Source organism: Akebia trifoliata, chromosome 14 (assembly GCF_017979445.1).
Source record: "Akebia trifoliata isolate Shusen 1 chromosome 14, ASM1797944v1, whole genome shotgun sequence".
Taxonomy (NCBI): Eukaryota; Viridiplantae; Streptophyta; class Magnoliopsida; order Ranunculales; family Lardizabalaceae; genus Akebia; species Akebia trifoliata.
In genome coordinates, this window is record NC_141388.1 from 18,784,222 (window position 1) to 18,805,353 (window position 21,132).

Genomic DNA, 21,132 nt, shown 5'->3' on the forward strand with positions numbered 1-21,132 from the left:
CATCAAAACATCCCTAGAGCCTACATTATGCCTAGGAAAATCCTTTTCAATACATAAAACAACAAAGTAAAACAAAATAAACCATTTCGTCAATTTTCATCAAATTCGATAAAATTACGAAAATACCCCTTATAGGGTTCGCAATCATTTCATACCAAAAAATCATAAATGACACAAACTGATAATCCCATCAAATTCCTTACGAAAAATTGATTCCAAAACATTGAAATATGACTCATCAGCACAAAAGTCCTCTTCGGGGGTAAAACGATAATTTTCAATTTTAAAATTTTAAAGTTCAAAAGTTAAGAAATAAAATATTAATTAACTTAAAGTGAAATCTTAATAAAATTAAATTAAAATTTTGAACAAATAAAATCAATCAATCAAACCCTCAGGAAAAATTTTAGGTGGTTGCCCACTTATTTAAGTGGAGCACCCTTGATATTTATTAAAGGACCCCTCCATTCGGGGGCTCAAAAAATTAAAAATATAATTAGGGGAATTTCCAAAAAAATTAAAAATATATTCTTTCATTGTATGCAAGATTAAAAATCTTAAATTCAAAATCCTAATTCAAAAAACCTAATTCACTTTATCCTAAGAGACCTAATCTAACACCAACTCTACCCAAAAAACTCTATAAATATAAAGCCTCCACAACCTAATCTCGCAGGTCAAGGGAAACCCTAAGAAAGAGAAATCAGAAACACCCCCTGACTTTCTCAAAATCCTAAATTCGAAGCCTCAACTCCCTACCTAACATCCAAACCCTAGTTTTTACTCAAAAAAAACACTCAAAAATCCTCAAAAAATACCCAGAAACGCTCCAAAAAATATTCAAAAATTTAGAAAATACTTAGATCTAGGAGAAGGATACCTCATCTTGGAGATCAGAAGCAGATCCAATAACGGAGAAAAAATAGGAAAACTCACACGAGGACGCTCTCCGCCAGTTCTGAGGGAACGTATTGTCGCAATCACTCAGGTAAACTAGTTTCCTTATTTTATTATTTATTTTATTTTTTGTTAGGTTATTTTAGCAATGTGATTTTTGGAAAAAGTAGAGACCGATGTTTGCCGGGTGAGATCGGTGCCTAACACCTTCCGATCTCATAACGTGATCCCCGGACCTTTTCTTTTCGTAGATTAGTACCTTTTTCAATTTAAAGTAAATATTCGGCTCCTAGACTATAATAACTAGGTGGCGACTCCCAAACACCCAAAAAAAATGGATCCGCAACCTGCGAATGCAGGACACTTTCAGTGGCGACTGTACTGGGAACATTTTGAGGATCAAACTTGAAAAATCCCAAATACGGGTGCATTACCAAATCGACCTAGTTTTTTTAGTTTGGGTTTTTTTTATTTATTTATTTTAATTTTGTTTTGGCTCGATTATTGATTATTTGTTTGGACTTTAAGTATTTTGCTTTGCATGACACGATCAAGGGTCACTTAGGATGACCCTAAAATAATTCAAGATTTTAAGTGGATAACTTCATTGAGGGTGGAGTGATTACGGATGGAGTAATGGTTGTTCAAGCATGGAGATTTTTTTTTAAATAAAAAAAATTATTTCTTTCTATTTCTTAAGCGTGCATGCATCTGCCCTTTGATAGTATTTTTAAAAGAAAAAACTTTTTATTTTTTATTAAGCGTGTGTTGATTTGTCTTTCGATAGTATTTTTTTTTTTAAATTAGAGAAATTTTTGGTATGCTGTTAGCAATAGTAACAAATTAATATTGGAGGTGTGTCATAGGTAAAAAATCTCTTTTAATTCTCACACCTTCATTGTTTTAATTCATTTTTTACTTAGTTCCACTGTTTTCAACAGAGATTTGAGAAATCTCTTAGTCCGATCAGTTCCAACAGAGATCTTTCCTTACGATCAGTTTATGAACCCTCCCACTTAAAGAAAATTGTCGATTTGTCTTGATGTAAAAATACAAAGCTTGGAGTCATCGACTCTTTTTGAAATCTACTAGATCTTGAACTATTTTGCCAAAAGTTGTTCTATCTTTCATCAATCGTAGAAAACTTCAGAGTTTGTTGGTTATGATTGATGGGAAACTCTAGATTCTGAGTGAAAGGGTAAGATCTCAATCGAAGGGAAATTTGTTTTTAAAAACTAAAAAAATAAAAAAAATTTGTGTCGATTTTTTTCTAAAAATTTGATTTGTTTTTTTGATTTGAATCAAGAACTCAAACCCCTTTTCTCAAATTTATTTAATTCAAAGAACAATGTTTCTCACCTTTAAAAGATCTCACTAAAGGGTTAAGTCTTCTTCGATTTTTCTCTTAATCCAAAGTGTTTTTGTCTACGATTCTCAAATATTGGAAGAAATTGATGGCCTCTATTTTTTAAGGTTTTTTTCTAAAGAATCATCTTGAATCAATCATAGGTTTTGGTTGTCGTTTCAGTAGTAATTGAATTTGTATTACTAATCTTTCTCCTCTTTGAAACGTTTGCCATAGTAATTCTGTTTCGTTTGAAGATTTGGCTCATTTACAGAGAGAGCGATTTTTGTCGCCATATCAGATGCAACTTTTTTTTTTTCCTTTCGAGTGTTGAATCCTCTTGAAATCAGACGTGGTAGCCAAGTTGCTGCACTTTAGAAGCTTTGAAAATTGCTTCCATTATTTTAGCCGAACCTTTTCGTTGGTTGAAACATCGATCTGACGATGAGGGTGATAGCGAGGTTATTAATGGCGAAGGTGAGTTGCAGCCAAGAAGAGAAGAAGAAAGGAAAATAATTCTTTCTTTTTATTCTTCCCCAATTTCTTTCCATTGATCTTCATTATCAAAATCGTTTGGTTGAATCTGTTACGATGATTTTTTTTCCATAGGAGCTTTAACGAAATTATCATTTTTTTTTCCAAACCTTCATCGATTAAACTTGTCCATGTTTCTGATTATGATCACTCAGATATCGAAATCGTAGCACATTGGGTGCCAACTCAATTTGGTAGTTACTTGGAAAAGGAAGTGAGATTTGAAATCTTGTGAATTATTAGAACTTTTTGGGATCGAAACCAATAGATCGGATGAGAAGCCACAGTTAAATAAGCGTATTTTTGGTGTAATTTTAGTTTAATTTAACTGGTGAAAATTGTGATTATTCGGTTCGTCTCAAAAAACATTTATTAACACACCAATTTTTTACTTGTAACGCACCAATCTGTATGTAAATAACTATTTATTTTCAAAGGAATTGGTGTATTGTAAGTAAACAATGGGTATGCTAATAATATTTTAATTGTTGTAAAATATTATTGGTAGCCCTCTCTGTGACCATAGAGATTTTTTTTAATTGGCACACCAATTTTTCTATTGTTACCTCAGTGATAGCAATTACTTAGTGATTTACATAAAAATTGGGGTGGCAATAGTAAAAGATGGTATGGCAATAACGACTCATTTGTGGATTACATGATTTTTTTTAGACTTTTGTTTTTAGTTTTTCTTAATAAAAAAATCTCCATTTCCACAAGCATCATTCTATCATTAATTCAATGTTTTGTCCTCAATTCAATGTTCTTTGAGAATCTCAATTTATTTAAGGTCACCCGAAGTGATCTTTGGTTGGACCATAAAAATAAAATACAAAATTGTTTTGGTTCATTTTATGCATGTTTCAATGTTGGATCTGATTGAATATTCTGAGATCACCCATCTACTATGCTATAATCTCGATAGATATTTTGATGTGCTTACTTTGATCTTAATGTTGATGTGATGGGATTTGTATTATTTTGATTAATATATGTGATATCTTTGCTTATATGGTTTGATCTAGCCTATGGGCCCATTTATCTGAAAAATGCCCCAGGCACACCCTACTCAATTTTGCATGTACCACTGGCACGTTTATTTTATTGCATTGCACACTTGCATATCCCTTATAGCCAACGTGGTACTAGTGCGTGGTCCGGTCTTCTCGAAGATGCGACGTCATTCATGAAAACCACAACTCCAATCACGTACCTTAGGATATATAAAACTGGGGCATCAGCACCGTTGGATCAGGTGACACTGAAAGGTATCGATGCACCCATGCTGGAGTGACCTGAGCCTTTGTCCTATTATAAGCCGCAAAGTCACATGTCACGATCGCCAATCCTAGACTCGTACATATATGGTATATCAAAATTAATCTAAGTTCACCAATCGTACTTCGTGGTTAATATCAGTACCTAAGAGAACTCCTGCCCTGATATACTACGGTATAAGGGGGATAGACTACATCTATTCTAGACAAGAGGTGACTTAAGAGTGACCTTGCCTAACATCGTGCGCCACCTCTCAACTAGGGATTAAACTGGCTACTTTTGACCTTAGAGACTGGGTTGGAGTCTTAGATTATCACTTATACGGTATATCAAATCAAGTAACTACATACTGTTTGATTGAGCACGCTCGAAAGGTATATAGGTGCACTAGGGCAAGGCCGGCCAAATAAATTGCATTCAACGTAATAAACCTAGAATCTAGGAGCCTTATTATAGGTCACGACCTGAACTAACTATGAGTGTTCCCAAGTTGCACTATTCAATCCAATCAATAGGTTAGTGGGCAGACCAGTCCAGACCGTTCAAATTAAACCTGCAATATTGGTCCAACCCAATGTGTGAAATCTAAATCAATTGGCCCATTCAACAAATGGATCAAACTGATCAACACTAAACCGGTTGGACCAATTGGTTTTACTTACAAATATTCAGACTATTTTATATCAAAAAAATTCGATCTTTAGGTCAAATTATTTTGTCTGATCAGAGGTTCAATCCTAATCAAGGGTAGACCCGTGACTAATCTGTTTCACCTTCTTGGTCATTATAGACTTATAGTGCAATTGGATTCAATGTTTCCCACCGGACAAATTTCAAAATTTTAATCAATTAGTTAAGAATCAAACCTTTAGAATCAATGGTTAATCCTAGTGTTCTTCCAATCAGGTAATAATTGGTCCCAAATGTTCTATCTGGATACAAATTGAAGCCTTAGAGTCTGAAAAGAAAAAAGATAAAGCTATAGAACCTCAAGATGTGTTTGACCTCGTCGAAAACCAAGAAAATGATCAATTACATGTCGACCCTATCTTAGCTTATCGAATAACTCGGGTTGAAACTACTTTGAAGAATATCAAAGATCCCGATAATCTTACTATTGGATTATGAGCAATGACATTATTTCCCATGGTCCATCTGCCATAGAAGTTTACAATGCTAGACATAGAGAAGTTTGATGGGATTGGATGCCTTAGGACTTACTTAAAAGTATATGTCGGCATCATGCAATCTCAGGATTTGAGTGAAGAACAGATGGCACAACTTTTTCAAAGAACCCTTACAAGTCCTGTCCTTCGCTGGCTAATGTCATTGGACTCATCTCAGCTAAGAACATGGCATGAATTGATGAAGGAGTTTATTGGTTGGTATTCATTCAATACGGACATTGAACTCACAAAAAGATATTTAGAAATTACCAAATAGAAGCCTAGGAAAACTTTTACTGAGTTTCTTGCTCGATGGAGAGCTAAAGTCGCTCAATTGTGGGACCGACCTCAAGAAAAATAACAAGTCAAGATTATCTTCAGAAATCTTACTTCAAATTATGCCAAGTACTTGATACCTCAGTACCTTTCCACTTTTCAATCCCTTCTTGAGGTTGGAAATCAAGTTGAGGATGCCTACTCTTCGGGACTTTTTAGTAACTCGTCTGAGTCAAAGCCCAAACATTTCAAACCTAGTGCCAATTCCTTACAAGTAGCCAACACCTCTTTCGCACTAGCTCCTCAAGCCACTCAGTTTTTACAAACCAAGCCTAGGAGACAATTCGCCAATCTTGGAATGTCCCTTAGTGTTGCCTATCAAAAGTTGATGAAAAGGGGATTACTGACACCATTACAACCTAAGCCTTTGCCCGATCTTCTTCCTCCAGACATAGACAATGGACAATTTTGTGAATTCCATCAGATCCCGATCATGTTCTTGATAGATGTCTTAATTTTTGCCATGTTATTCAAGACCTTATTGAGCAAGGGAAAGTCACCACACCCACTCCTACTGCGCCCAATGTTAAAACTAACCCTTTGCCTACATTTCAAAATCAATCCCCTCCTACTCTAAACCTAATATCCATAAGCAATCCCAAATCAATTAATCTGGTTTCCTTCATTTACTTGATTGATCTTAATAGTACATCCTCACCATGTAAGAATGAACCCATATACCTTGAGGCAGTGGCAAAACTGAAAAGCAGAGAAAGTATTGAAGTAACGGGTTTTTCAGTTTCAGATGGGCTTGAATTAGAACATGATGATGTGGCAAAAGTGGACAAGCCCGAATCATCCATCGTGAAGATATCTAAAGTGGCATAGACCCTAACATTGTGTCTACTCATTCAGAATCACGTCCCATTTTGATTTTTCTTTTAAGCGTAAGTTGCGTCAGTGTTTAAATTTAGTCGGTCAATTCCTTTATGTTAAGATTTATTAATTTCTAACTTTTAGTCAGGTTTGTCAATCTATGTCTTCTTATTTCAATAAAATAAAGAAGCTTTTGATTATCAAGCGTGCAATAATGATTTGAGCATAATATCAAACACGAAGAATGACTCAGAGCTCACTAATCGAACTTGATAAATATTAGAAGTAAAGAGTACACTCAAAAGTGCAAATTGGTACTTCATATCCTCAGAGGAACATAAGAGAATAATAAACTCACTTGAGAAATTCAATAGTATTTTCACATGGTCTCATAAGGATATGTTGAGTATGAGCATTACATTACCTTTGATCAGAACAGATTGAACCAAAATAGATCAAGACATAAAGTCGAAGGTGGACTTCAAAATCAAAGATTATCGGTCCAGAATGATGCAGTTGAAACCATCGACAAGGGTGATAAGATACACAAGAAGGGATCCATCTTACTTTTCACTCGAGAGAGAGAGCGTTCTCATTCATAAAAGAATAAGAAATTTTTTGAAGGTCTAAAAGTGTTGAATGAGTGAATGTCAAAGAACTCAATCACACTCAATTTCATATAAGAAGATTGAAGATTACTCATTCTCAAAAGATGATCTTATTCGACAGAGCAATCGAGACATCGAGTTTTTTGAACCTTGACCAAATCATGTAGCATTTCACCAAAGGAGGCCTTCTTTGACCGAATCATTTTTCTGTCTTACCAAGAAAAATATAACCTCCTTTAGGCCCTCGCAGCCCTTTAAAATAATAAAAAAAATCAATAACCCCTTCTTTCTAAACCACACCAACCAACCTTAGGAGAAAAATCTTAGTATGAACTACATTTTGACTTGATCCCAAAAGAGAAAAGAAATATTTGGGTACGTAGACAACCTGAGAAGTTACTTTAGGATCGGTCACATAAAAGATATGTATTCTCTTAAGAAAAGTGTCATCCAAAAGGAAAATCCCCTATGGAAATGTTAGAAAGAAAAAAAGGCCAAACTAGGGACATTAAAAAAATTGACAGAAAAGAAAAAATGTCAAACTAGGGGCTTTAATAAAAAGAGAATAAAAAGATTTGACAAAATATCAAATTAGGGGCATTTTGAGGAAGTCGAGCCTTATACCTTTTCTTTCTAAACCACGTCTTAAGCCTACCTATTAAGTCCTCCTGAATACTAATTGACTCGGTTAAGATACAGGAAACAAAAAAGTTGTTGAGTTGAATATCCAAGATCATAAAAAAAAAAAAGCCTACTAGGTTGAAAACTTGGAAAGGTGACCTAAGCAAAATTAGGATACACAAAAAAGGAAAAAACCTATTGAAAAGAAAAATTCAAAAGGAAGTTGTCGAGTTGGTTATTCAAGATTCAAGATCTTTGAGGAAAAAGATAAGTCCGCTAAGTCAAAAACTCGAAAGGGCGACTTAGGCAAAAGTTAGGGCATAACCTTAAAAAAAGGGCATGTTAGGTTGAAAACCTGAAAAGGCGATTTAGACAAAAATGAAGGTATCTTTAGAAAAAGAAAAGCAAAACCTACTAGGTTGAAAACCTAAAAAGGTGACCTAGGCAAAAATTAGGACACCAAAAAAGAAAAAGAAAAAATCTCATTAAGAAGAAAAATTCAGAAGCAAGTCACAACATTTGAGAGCTCACATCCAATAAAGACAATGGTGAATTCGATAAAACTCGAAAGTTATCTTGAGCATATCAGATCTTTAAGAGTGTTGACTTTTTCAAGTTTTCGCTAAAAAAAGTGTAGAATCATTAACTATTTTGAAGAAAAAGATCTTCTATTCCAATAATTATCAAGATTTTAAATCTAGCTCAAGCATTTTTCAAAGGAAATTCAAAAATAAAATTATAAAATTCCTTATTTCACATATGACAATCTTAAGAGTCTTGAAAATTTAAAGGAATACTGATTCTTCTATCTGTCATATATCAGAGTCCATAGGGTCTCGTTCATAGTTTTCAAGTGCAGTCCATTCCATCAGTTTAGTAGTCAAGTTCTAGTTAAAACAACCTTGAAACTAGGATCATTTTTGAAAGTCATTGTGATTCCAAAGTTTTGTTCTTAATCACATGATAAAAAGGAAAATCTTACAAAAGCTTAAAACTCTGACGAAACCTAATAATAATTATGAATCCAAATGCATGATAAGCCAATAAAGACCTCATCTTTCAAACTTTGAGCTCAATAATACCGATCTTTAACTGATCCAAGCCCAAGAAGCATGGTTCTAATAAGCTCGAGTCTGATAAACGAGACTCCAATCCTTTTGAATCATGGAATGAGTAAGATTTTTTAAGTTGCTACAAACCTTAGTTCGAGTCCGAGAAGTAAGACTCCAACTTTAATAGGATTGTTTAAATTCTTGTAAACCTTAGTTAGAGTTCGAGAAACGAGACTCCATCTTTGTTTGAATCATAGAATGAATTAACATGATTGTTTAAGTTCGTGTAAACCTTAGCTAGATTCTGAGAAACGAGACTACTGACTTTTTTTGAATCATAGAATGAATTAACAGGATTGTTTAAGTTCCTATAAACCTTAGCTAGAGTCCGAGAAATGAGACTCTGACTTTGTTTGAATCATAGAATGAATTAACAGGATTGTTTAAGTTCTTTTAAACCTTAGCTAGAGTGAAAGAAACGAGACTCCAGCTTTGTTTGAATTATAGAATGAATTAACAGGATTGTTTAAGTTCCTGTAAACCTTAGCCAGAATCCGAGAACGAGACTCTGGCTTTGTTTGAATCATATAATGAATTAACGTGATTGTTTAAGTTCCTGCAAATTTCAATTTTAGTCTGAGAAACAAGACTCTAACTTGAATACGATTTTTTTAAGTTCCTGTAAACCTTAGCCCGAGAAGCGTGGCTCCAATAAGTTCGAGTCTGATAAATAAGACTCAAATTTTTTTGACCTCAAAAAAAGAATTTTGATAGGATTTAATGAAATTTCTACATCACCTATCTCACTATTCAAAGTTACCATAATTCAATATTGTGTGATCGTTATTGTTAGTAAAAGAAGATCTCTGGGATCTAACATTCTTTTTAATCAAGAATTTATTCTCAATGATCCAAAATAATACTCAATGAACATCACACCATTGCACACACATGCACTATTGCATTAGTAAGGGAAATTTTTTTTAAAATTCAAGGATCTGACAACGTTAGTGAGAACTCGCGCTCGAAGACTTGACAACTTTTAGTTCGGGAAGAGTTTTATCCTCAAGGATCCGAACATCCCAACGAATTGCTAAATCAGACTGTAAAATGAAGTGTCACTAGCTTTGGCATTGGGATATCGTACTATCTATCGAAATAGATTTTCTATCTAGTTTGCTTCAACCCTCTGCCAAAGAGGGGCATCTGTAGACATCTCATTTTTGCACTCGCCTGATTAATCAACTCGTCAATCCGATTGCGACAGTTCCCAATGATGGATGAATATTGTAATATTTTTTATTTGTTACTAGATATGTTTCAAAAATCTAAATGAGATGTCTCATGTAAACAAAACTTTAGAAATCATGCTACGCTAGGAAAATATGATCTAAAACCTAGAAATCATCATTTTTGGGACAAAAAGAAGTTTTAAGCAAAAAATCACTAAAAAAGATCAAATTACCAAAATACCTTAACATCAAAACATCTCTAGAACCTACATTACACTTAGGAAAACTCTTTCGAACACATAAAATAACAAAGTAAAATCAAATAAATTATTCCACCAATTTTCACCAAATTTGATAAAATTACGAAAATGCCCCTCATAGGATTCGCAATATTTCACCCCAAAAAATTTATAAATGACACAAACCGATAATCCCATCAAATTCCTTATGAAAAATCGATTCCAAAACATTTCAAAACATCGAAAAACGACTCCTCAACACGAAGTCGTCTTCGAGGGCAAAACAATAATTTTTCAATTTTAAAATTTTGAAATTCTGAAATTAATAAATAAAACATTAATGTAAAGTGAAACCTTAATAAAATTAAATTAAAAATTTGAACAAAGAAAATCAATCAATCAAACCCTCAGGAAAAATTTTAAGTAGTTGCCCACTTATTTAAGTAGAGCTCCCTTGATATTTATTAAAGGACTCCTCAATCCAGGGGCTCAAAGAATTAAAGATATAATTAGGGCGGTTTTCCAAAAAACTTAAAAATATATTATTTCATTGTACGCAAGATTAAAATCCCTAAATTCAAAACCCTAATTTAAAACCCTAATTCAAAAATCTTAATTCACCTTATCCTAAGAGACCTAATCCAACACCAACTCTACCCAAAATACTCTAAATATAAAGTCTCCTCACCTAATCTCGCAGGTCAAGAGAAATCCTAGGAAAGAGAGGCCAAAAACACCCTTTGGCCTTCCTAAAATCCTAAATCCGAAGTCCCAACTCCCTATTTAACATCCAAACCCCATTTTTTACTCAAAAAACACCTAGAAACCCTTCAAAAAATATTTAAAACTTAATCAAATACTTAGATCTAGGAGGGGCATACCTCATCTTGGACATCAGAAGTAGATCCAGTGATGGAGAATAAGTAGGAAACTCACACGAGGACGCTCTCCGCTAATTTTGAGGGAACATATTGTCGTAAAAACCCAGGTAAAATAGTTTTTTTATTTTATTATTTATTTTATTTTTTGTTAGGTTGTTTTAGCAATGTGATTTTTAGGAAAAGTAGAGACCGGCGTTTGTCGGGCGGGATCGGTGCCTAACACCTTTCGATCTTGTGACACCCCGCCAAACGCTAACACAAATCCCAAGGTCAAACCTTGAGGTTTCGACAGTTTCCTCTTCTTATGTTAGCGTTTCACGAAACTCAAAGGCAAAGAAAAATTGATAAGGCAATAATCAATAAATCCTATATATGACAAGGTACCAAAATATACAAGATGCAAAAGACAGTAAACTGCAAACATCATGGAATTCGATCAGAGTTGCGCAAAAAAGTAAAATTATACAGGATTACAAAATTTCCTCGCTCTAACATAGACTAGCACTCGGCCCCAAAAAGAACTTATACCTCTCCTAGAACGAACAGACTCCTAGTAGAAGTAGTCATGATGCTCACCGAGTAACAGACTCTGGTCGTCGGTATGACCCACCAGATAATCCTCACTAGACGGCTCTACGACTACCTCTACGGTTGCAGGCTCTGAAGCTAAAAAAAAAATAGGAAGAAAAGAGTGAGTAACAATAGGTACCCAGTAGGTCCACAAACAGCCCCTAGTAATAACCTCACCTAACATGTACGACTAATCATACTTAAACATTTCAATACATGCAAGTTTTACTATTAAAACTACGATTAACTGGTACGTATAGCCAGGGATGAGCAACTAAACAGTTTTAAAGATTCACATGCCATCAGTCATCAGTATCCACTATACATTTTCATTTTTATGCAAATAATTTGACAACATTAAAATGACAAGCATGCTTTGTACTTTATAATTCAAAATATAACAACAGATACATAATACAAAATAGTGGAGTAGTGGAATTAGAGAGTTGGGGTTTACGACTAGATTGCTCCCAGTCGGGACATGATGTTACAACATAAATCTAACTTTTAGTTCCTGATTTTGTGGTCGGTCACTGCTTTTAGCACATTGGTGACCATTTATCCGGTTCAGGAGGGCCGTTTGACGTGACCATAAGCAATGGGTCTCTTTTCGATGTGTCAGAACGTTCAACTACTACTAGATTATTAGTGATCACTGACCAATCATCTTCGTCTATTCCTATCATGCGTACATGTGATTCCCAAAATAAACACTCCATTCGTATACGACCACCTTTACAATACACGTTCAGTGGTAAAGATAAGAAAGGAATGGACCAGGATTCCAATTGTGACTCTACTCTCATACGTGTCCCATACCACGTATGAGATTAGTAGTCCCTACCGTACATCCCAGGATAGTAAATCCTTTCGGATGATGTGACGCACTATCCCTTCAGGCATTCACAAACCCTTTAACAGCTCACAAAATAGCTACATATATATATATATAATTTTTTATTTAAAATAAAAAAAATAAATTAACAGAACAGGGTTGAGAATGGATATCCAACTCCTACCATGCAACTGTGGCCACCCGGCATAAAATAAACAACAGTACTCAGAGCCTCTGCGCCAACATAAATTTAAATAAACATACAACCTTTTCATTAATAACCTAAATATCCTTTCACTAACCTACATACAACATACAATGTAAAATGTAGACATCACCCCTTGGGTGTGACTCCGATATTTTATCGATTCATCCCCTTTTCCATTCTCTCGATATTCTCACTTTTCGTCTTTTCAAGTCAAACCATTCATTTTCAATCTTTCGAAGTCATTTTGGTATTTCCATCGAAAACCATCAAGATTTATTCAAAATGAGGTCCCAATAGGTATGAGAAGGCAAACTGTCAAAATTAGAAAAACTGATGAAAACTTAGCTAAGTGTCGAAAACTCAATTTTTCAAAGTTGTCAAAATTGAACATGGATTTTCATAAATGAAGGCCCTCAACAACATAAGAAGGGCCATGTAATTTTGTAACCTAATTCAAAGTAATGCAAAAGATATCACGCGAATACTTAAAACATTTCCATCGTGATGAAAATTTATTTATTTTTTCCCATTTCGTTTGAAGGAGTTACGAGGGTTATAAGTAGTCATTTTGACATGTTAAAAGCATGATGAATCCAAAAAAAATATCAAAGAAAAATTTCGGGTACTTCTTCGTTTTTATGGTGACACTGTGAATAGTGCACGTTGGCTCATGGTGGCACCGTCAGAACGCTGGAAATTCACGAATTTTTTCATTTTTTTCTTCGTTTTACACTCATTTTCGATTCTAATAACCCACTCACGAATTAAATATTCAAACTACTATAAAACACATCAAACATAACAATTTCTAACATGAATTTGAAATAATTTAAGCCACATTTTATAAATTTAAAACATAAACAAGTTTCGAAAGATCCCTAAATGCAATTTTTTCGAAATCTACGATTACTAATAAGAGTTGAGAGTCTCCTAATTGGTTTGTGATTTCCAATGGTGATGAACCAACATAAATGGTCAATGTTCGGTGGCTCGAAGTTCTGAAAGTGGTTGAACTCTGGTGCCAATGGTCTAGTTGATTTCAAAACCCTCTTTGAAGGTATTCTTCCCCTTTTCAATGACGATGGACAACTCTTCCTTGATTTTGATGAGACTCTAAATAGATATAGATGAACCTTCTTGCTGATTTTTGTGAGAGAACAAGAGAAAGAAAGGAAAATGAAGGTTAAACGGGTTGAAGGTGTGAAAATCGTCGATGCCGACGACTTTCTCTCCTTCGTCGATGATCAACTCAGACTCGCTTGCGATAGATCTTGATGGGAAGGGTTGAAACCCTAAGTTTGGAGAATAGGCTGATTCTTTGTGAGTTGGAGAGGAGAAAGTGAATAAAGGAATGAGTTGGTTCTTTTTATAATAAAAGTTAAGGGCGTTTTTGTATTTTTCCTTCGTTTACATTTTCGACAAAGTCTTAACCCTTCGAAGTCAAAAATTGACATATGAGTACTCCATTTTGAATAATTTTTCATTGCGGACCTCATGGTATGATTAAATTTTTCTTATTCTTCTTCCATCAAAAATTCACTATTTTAGGTCCCACTTAACACGAAATTCGAGAATTTTATAACTTTCTCATCAGAACTCGAATTTGAATGTTCTTACAGGCTAAAGTATATATTTCGATTATTTTAAACCTAATGACGAAGTCAGAATTCATTAAAACTGAATGGACTAAAATTTGAGTACTCTACCCTAAGTCTTTCTTTTAAAATTTTATCGAAATTCATAATTAGACTTCCTCGAGATACAAATTAAAAACTCGGGGTGTTACAGATCCCATAACGTGATCCCCGAACCTTTTCTTTTTGTCGATTAGTACCTTTTTTGAGTTAGAGTCAATATTCGATTCTTAAACCATAATAACTAGGTGGCAACTCCCAAACACCCAAAAAAGGTAGATCCGTAACCTACAGATCTTCGGCGCTTTCAGACACGTAGACGAATACAAATGAGGAATGAACCATCTAAGCCATCAAGAAAGATTCAAAATGACGTTGCATTGAATGAGTCGATTCGAAAATTACAGACACAATTATGAAGATCAAGGCAGCAAATAAAAAAGTAGAAACATTTCTCGAGCAGACGAAGAGACTCTATGCCTCCTTGAAAGGAGATAATTGTAAAAGAAAAATAATTGCACGCTAATCTAAGTTATACACATGTCCAAACCGGTTAAGTGATAAAAGGCGTTATTCAGTATACGAGCGCTACCCTACAAGCAAGGCAAGTCAAAACAGAGACCTCCCTAGTTTGGCTGGCAAGGTAGCATAACATTAAGCAAGACCAAGTCCGCCAAGCAGGACAAGCTAGGTCATAGAGTAATCGTAAGGCTAATACGTGCACGTTAATCTCAGAGATCCCGAGAGAGATCTCTGCAATTTAGTACGATCAATCCAAGAGATCACGATTAAGTAAGTAACTCCGCAGAGTCAGTAGATATCCCATGATTATAGCCTACAAAGGGGGAAACCTTTTGGGCCCCTTGGGGGATAAATAACACAGTAAGCACTATAGAGAGGGGATCTTTTGAAAGGATTAGAGGTCTAACTAGTACTTTAGACTATTCCTTGACTTCTCTAACTTGTGCGTCGAACTGATTTTAATAGGTACCATACTGTTGCAAGGGGGGACTGCTAGGAACAACTTTGGATCGATGTGGTTGGATTCATCAGAGCTGTCCACCAGATCCCGACCACACAACTGTTATTATATTAAGTTTATATGTAAAGGTGAGTCATTTGTGAGAATCAAATTTGGATGTCGTACCACTTCTACTTTGCCTCCTCTCATTATAATAGTAAAGATTATAAAATATAATTATAATGTTATCAGAGGGGCTTATTTGTAATTTAAAATATGAATTAAAGGGTTTTGGAAGATTACATAGTAAAAAATATATTTTTGTACCTTCAAAAACTGAATATTGTGATTATCGGACTGACGTTTGCAATTTATTTGTTTTCTTAGCAAAATGATCCTAAAATGATCCTAACTATATGAAAGCGCCCTCGATCCGCGGGGTGCGCGGATCCGCTTTTGACCCTTGAGGTTTGGGAGTCGCCACCTAGTTATTACGGTCTAGGAACCGTTCAATGACTCTAAACGGATAAAAACTAATCTAAAACCAAGAAAACTGAATTCGGGGATCATGTTACGGGATTGGAAGGTGTTAGGCACCAATCCCGCCCGGCCAAAGCCGGTCTCTACTAAATTCCCAAGTAAATTACATTGCTAAAACCTAGATAAAAATAGAAAAAAAAAAAAAATACCTTTCCGATGCAAGGACTTTACTCCCTCAAATCTGACAAAAAAAACTCCTTGTACCGTGCTCCCTTGCTTCGTTCTGTTTCCGGATTTGTCTTCGGATCTCCGAGGCAAGGTATCTCCTTGTTTTTGAATCTGAACTCTTCAAATTCGTTGCGGATTTGGGGGTGTTTTTAGAAGGCTTTTGGGTGTTTTCTAGACTAAAATTGAAGGAGGGATGTTAGTTAAGGAGTTGGGACTCCAAAACTAGGGTTTATGGGGGGCTAGGGGAGCTTCTAGACCTACTTCTCTTAGGGTTTATTATTTGATACGAAAATAGGGTGTGAGCACCTCTATTTATAGATGTTTTTAGGGGTTGATTTGGATAGAGTTAGTATTTAATTAGAGATCTTTTAATTAGAGTTGTGTTTTAGTTAGACTTATTTTAGGTAGAATTGTGTTTTAATTAAAATTGTTTTAGGTAGAATTATTTTTAAGTTAGAACTCTATTAGATGGAGTTATTATTTAATTAGAGTTCTATTATGACTTTTGGTCTTATTTGATTGACTTTTAATGTTTTGACTTTAGTCTTAATTGATTGACTTTTAATATCTTGACTTTAGTCTTGCTTAATTGACTTTAATTTTGACTTTAGTCTTACTTGATTGACTTTAATACCTTGACTTCAATCTTGCTTGATTTACTTTTAATTTTTGGAGAACCCCCTTCCATTATTTCTTTAATTCTTTGGACCCCCAAATGGAGGGGTCCTTAAAGAAATATCTCACGAACTCTCAACAATTTTGCCTGAGAGTCCGATTAATCGATTTTTTAGGTTCAAAATTTTAAATTAATTTCATTAATGTTTCACTTTAATTATTTAATGTTTTATTTATTAATTTCGAATTTTTTAATTATGAAAATTGTGAAATTACCGTTTTGCCCCCGGAGAGGACTTTTCACGTTTTAAGTCGGTTTTTAATGTTCTAGGATGTTTTAGAATCGATTTTTCGTAAGGAATTAATGGAAATATTATTTTGTGTTATTTATGAAATTTTTTGTGTGAAATGGTCGTGAACTTTATGAGGGGCATTTTCGTAATTTTGTCAAATTCTGTGAAAATTGGCGAAATGATTTATTTGGTTTCGATTTGTTATTTTATGTGTTTGAATGAGTTTTCCCAAGCGTAACGTAGGCTCTAGGGTTGTTTTGAGATTAGGGGTATTTTGGTAATTTGATAGTTTTTAGTGATTTTTATCGTGAAGCTTCTTTTTGGTTTGCAAGATGATGATTTCTATGTTTCTGGGGTCGTATTTACCTAGCGTAGCGTGGTTTCTAAGGTTTTGTTAGTTTGAGATACCTCATCCGGATTTCTGAAACACATCTGGTAACAAAATAAAGCAATGGAATACACATCCATCATTGGGAATCATTGCGATCGGGTTGACGAGTTGATTAATCAGGCGAGTGCAAAAATGGGGTGTCTACACTATATTAAGGGTGTGTTTAACTGTAGAAAAAATATTATTTGGCAAATGATTAGCTATGCAAATGATTTTCCCGACAAATTCTTTTGTATTGTTTGGGCACAACGTGGAAAATTATTTTTATTGTTTCAATTGCATAAAAAACATTATTATACTTGAATTTTGTAATATTTATATAAAAAATAATGACAAAATCATTTTTTTAGGAATGATTTGAATTTGTATGCCCCAATTTCTTAAATTATTAAACTACTATTGGCCCCCCAAATGTTTTAGAGGGCTACTATTGGCACCTTACGTTTTAATTATTCCACCCCAATTTCTTAAATTATTTATCACACCTCAATTAAAGATTAAAAAACATTCTTCAAACAGTACAAAGGTTTGGCCCAATTTATAAACTCAACATTATAACATTGTTCAAACAATTTTAGTAGTTGTTTACAATTATGATTAGGCTCATATAAAATCCTAAACCGAAAAAATAGATCAAATCTTGAAAATAATGAAATAGTTTCTTTTGGCACCCCAAATTTTACATATTATTTTCTTTTTCTATTTGAGCTATAAACAATAAAATTTGGGGTGCCTATAGCAGCTCTCTAACTTTATTTATAAAATAAGTATTGATATAATTTAAAATTAATTATTCACTGTGAAATTTATCAAAAATGGATTTATTTAGATAATTTTTAACTTTTTGATAAAAGTAATTAATTTTTAACAATTTAAATATATAATTTTTAATAAAATTATGTTTTTATTTTTTATTGTGTCTTTTTTTTTATTTTTTTAACATTATTTATAAAACAAATATTAATTTTGTTTGATTTGCCATGTGCTTGCAAATCTTTTTCCAAGGGGGGTAAGTAAATGATTTGTTGTTAATAAAAGAAAATCGTGGTGTTAGCAAATTGTTTTTCAAGCAAATCTAGAGTTTTTGACACGTCAAACACTAGAAAATTGTAATTTTTCACGAAATTTCAATTTCCCCTTGTTTAATGTGCAATCAAACATACCCTAAGTATAAATGTAAAGGTGGGAGCAATTGTGAGATCCAAAGTTTAGTATCTATAAAACCCTGAGTTTTTTATTCATATCTCGAAAAAAAAATTTAATTAAAATTTTGAGAAAATCCTAAAAGTGGGACTTAGGATAAAATTATAGGATTTTATTCTAATCATTTTTAATGAAATTTGACCTTACCATTGGATTCAAAATGATCGAAAAACATACTTTAGCCTATAAGCATGTTCAAATGCAAGTCCGAACAGAAAAGTTATAAAATCTTCGATTATTGAGTCGAACCAGGCTAAAATAGTAACTTTGTACTAGAGTAAGAATTGTTAAGATTTGATCATACTATTAGGTTCGTATCAAAAAATTATAAAAAAATAGACCATTTACTTATCATTTTTGGAGTCCAAAAAGTTGAATTATCATCAAAAATGAAAACGACTTCAATTTTAGGGTCAATTGGGTCAAAAAGTATATTTTTGTTATAAACATAATTTATATAATTTAACCACACCATTAGATCTGGAATAAAAAATTAAAAAAAATAGAGTATTCATTCGTCACTTTTGGAGCCCAAACAGTCAAGTTATCGTCGAATGAAACAATCGATAAAATATCGATTTCGTCCCACATTTATATAAATAATATTTAAAATAAAAAATCATTAGTCATCATGTTAATTTGTTAAAAACTAGTCGATGGTTTTAACAAATTTTTTTTTTATTTTTCTCCTTACTTTCGTCTTTAGATTCGATGCGAACGGGCCATCGTAGAAGAGAAAAACGTCCGTAGCCTTGTCTTCTACAAAATCCACCCAACTTCTTTTCATTTCCTCTTTTCTTTCACCCTGTATCATCTAAAATCAACCATAACGTGATACGGGTATTTCTTAACTTTGACCTCAGATTTCATTTGTTTTGGGGTCAAACCATTTTTCGTCATAGAAGGGAGAAATGACGACGGCACTGAGATCTTCAAAACCACCAAGCCAGATTCAAAAATCAGTCGCCTTGAACTTCGATCTATCTCAATTTTCAAGTCAATCATCTCGATTTTCATGCATGTGCTTCAATTATGTCACCTAGAGATAGTAAGGAACTCTCAATTTCTATTAGTAATCGTAGATTGTGAAAATTACATTTAGGATTTTATCAGAAATTTGTTATATATTTTCAAAATATAGAATGCTTCTTGTTATTTCAAATTCACGCTAGAACTTGTATATTTGGTATGTTTAATTATATTTTATAACAAATTATACGTGGGTAGGATATTTCACCAGGTTATTTCCGTTAGTTGGTTCCTGTGCACCGCTTGGACCCCGTTTTGATCTAAGTTTTGCATTTTTTTCAATGTTATTAAAAAAATGAATTTTATAGTTTAAAAAATGATTTAATATTCAGTGAACTCATATTGAGTTGATGAATATTAGAAATTTTTCGAAAGATTGAGAACTATGAAAATTTAAAAAAAAATGAAAGGGGGATGTAACGATAAAATGTCAAAATTACACCCGAGAGGTGATATCTGCATTTTACATCCGAAAAGATGGGATGTCATACGTTGTGCATATGCCAATCTGGACTCGTGATCAACTGGGATAACGATATGATAGTAGTGCTATACACAACAGGTTCCATGAGTTGACATATGACTACGAATAGGAAATACGGTCAAAGAATGATGTCTGCATTTTACATTGTGTGTTGTATGTAGGTTGGTGAAGGGATATCCAAGGATAATGGTTGGTTGCATGTTTATTTAAATTCTATTGGCACAAAGGCTCCAAGTTCTGTTATTTATCAGGTGGCCGCAGTTGTATGGTAAGAAATTGGATATTCATTCTCAACTTTGTATTGTTAATTTCTTTTTTATTTTCAAATGAAAATAATATATATATATATATATATGGGTCCCATTCGGCACCCAACCATTTACCCAACAATTTGCCCAACTTGTTTTGTCCTACGTAGTTTAGAAGTTTTGGAATATGCTGATTTTTTATGAAGATGATCTCTATGGTGAGGAGATCATCCTCACCAAAAATCTACCCATTCTAAAACTTCTAACCCATGTAGGACAAAATATGTTGGGCAAATTGTTTGGTAAATAGTTGGATGCTGAACATTTTCCTATATATATATATATGTAGCTATTTTGTGGGCTGTTAAAAAGTCTATGAATGCCTAAAGGGATAGTGCGTCATATCATCCGGAGTAGTATACTATCTTGGGATGTATGATAGGGACAACCAAAGTCATACGTGGTAGGGGAAGCGATGTGAGTGGAGTAATAACTGGAATCCGGGTTTATTCCTCTCTATCTTTACCAGTGAACTTGTAATGTAAAGGTGGTTGTATACGAATGGATTGTATATTTGGGAATCACATACACGCCCGATAGGCATAGAAGAAGATGATTAATCAATGATCACTAATAATTTATACTAGTTGAACGTTTTGACACATCAAAAAAAGACCCATTACTTATGTTCACGTCAAATAACCAGCTTGAGCCAGATAAATGGTCCCGCAAGTGTGGTAAATAGCAACCAGCCACAAAATCAGGAACTAATACTTTATTATAAAATATCATGTCCCGACTAAGAGCAATCTAGTCGTAAATCCCAACTCTCTAATTCCACTACTCCACCCTTGTGTATTATGTATATGTTGTTTTATTTTGATATATAAAATGAAATACATGTTTAATGTTTCTATTTGGTCAATTAGATATATGTATAAAAAGAAA

General features: G+C 33.7%; 1 protein-coding gene across 1 annotated transcript in view; it reads left to right on the forward strand.

Moving 5' to 3' along the window:
- Positions 1-2,710: 2,710 nt before the first annotated feature.
- The window catches only part of LOC147386501 (putative tRNA pseudouridine synthase), a 68,197-nt gene continuing 49,775 nt past the window's right edge, over positions 2,711-21,132 (forward strand). The window contains exon 1 of the mRNA XM_086424554.1: positions 2,711-2,719. Within this exon, the coding sequence (XP_086280680.1) occupies positions 2,711-2,719 (9 nt within the window). The remainder of the gene's footprint in view (positions 2,720-21,132) is intronic.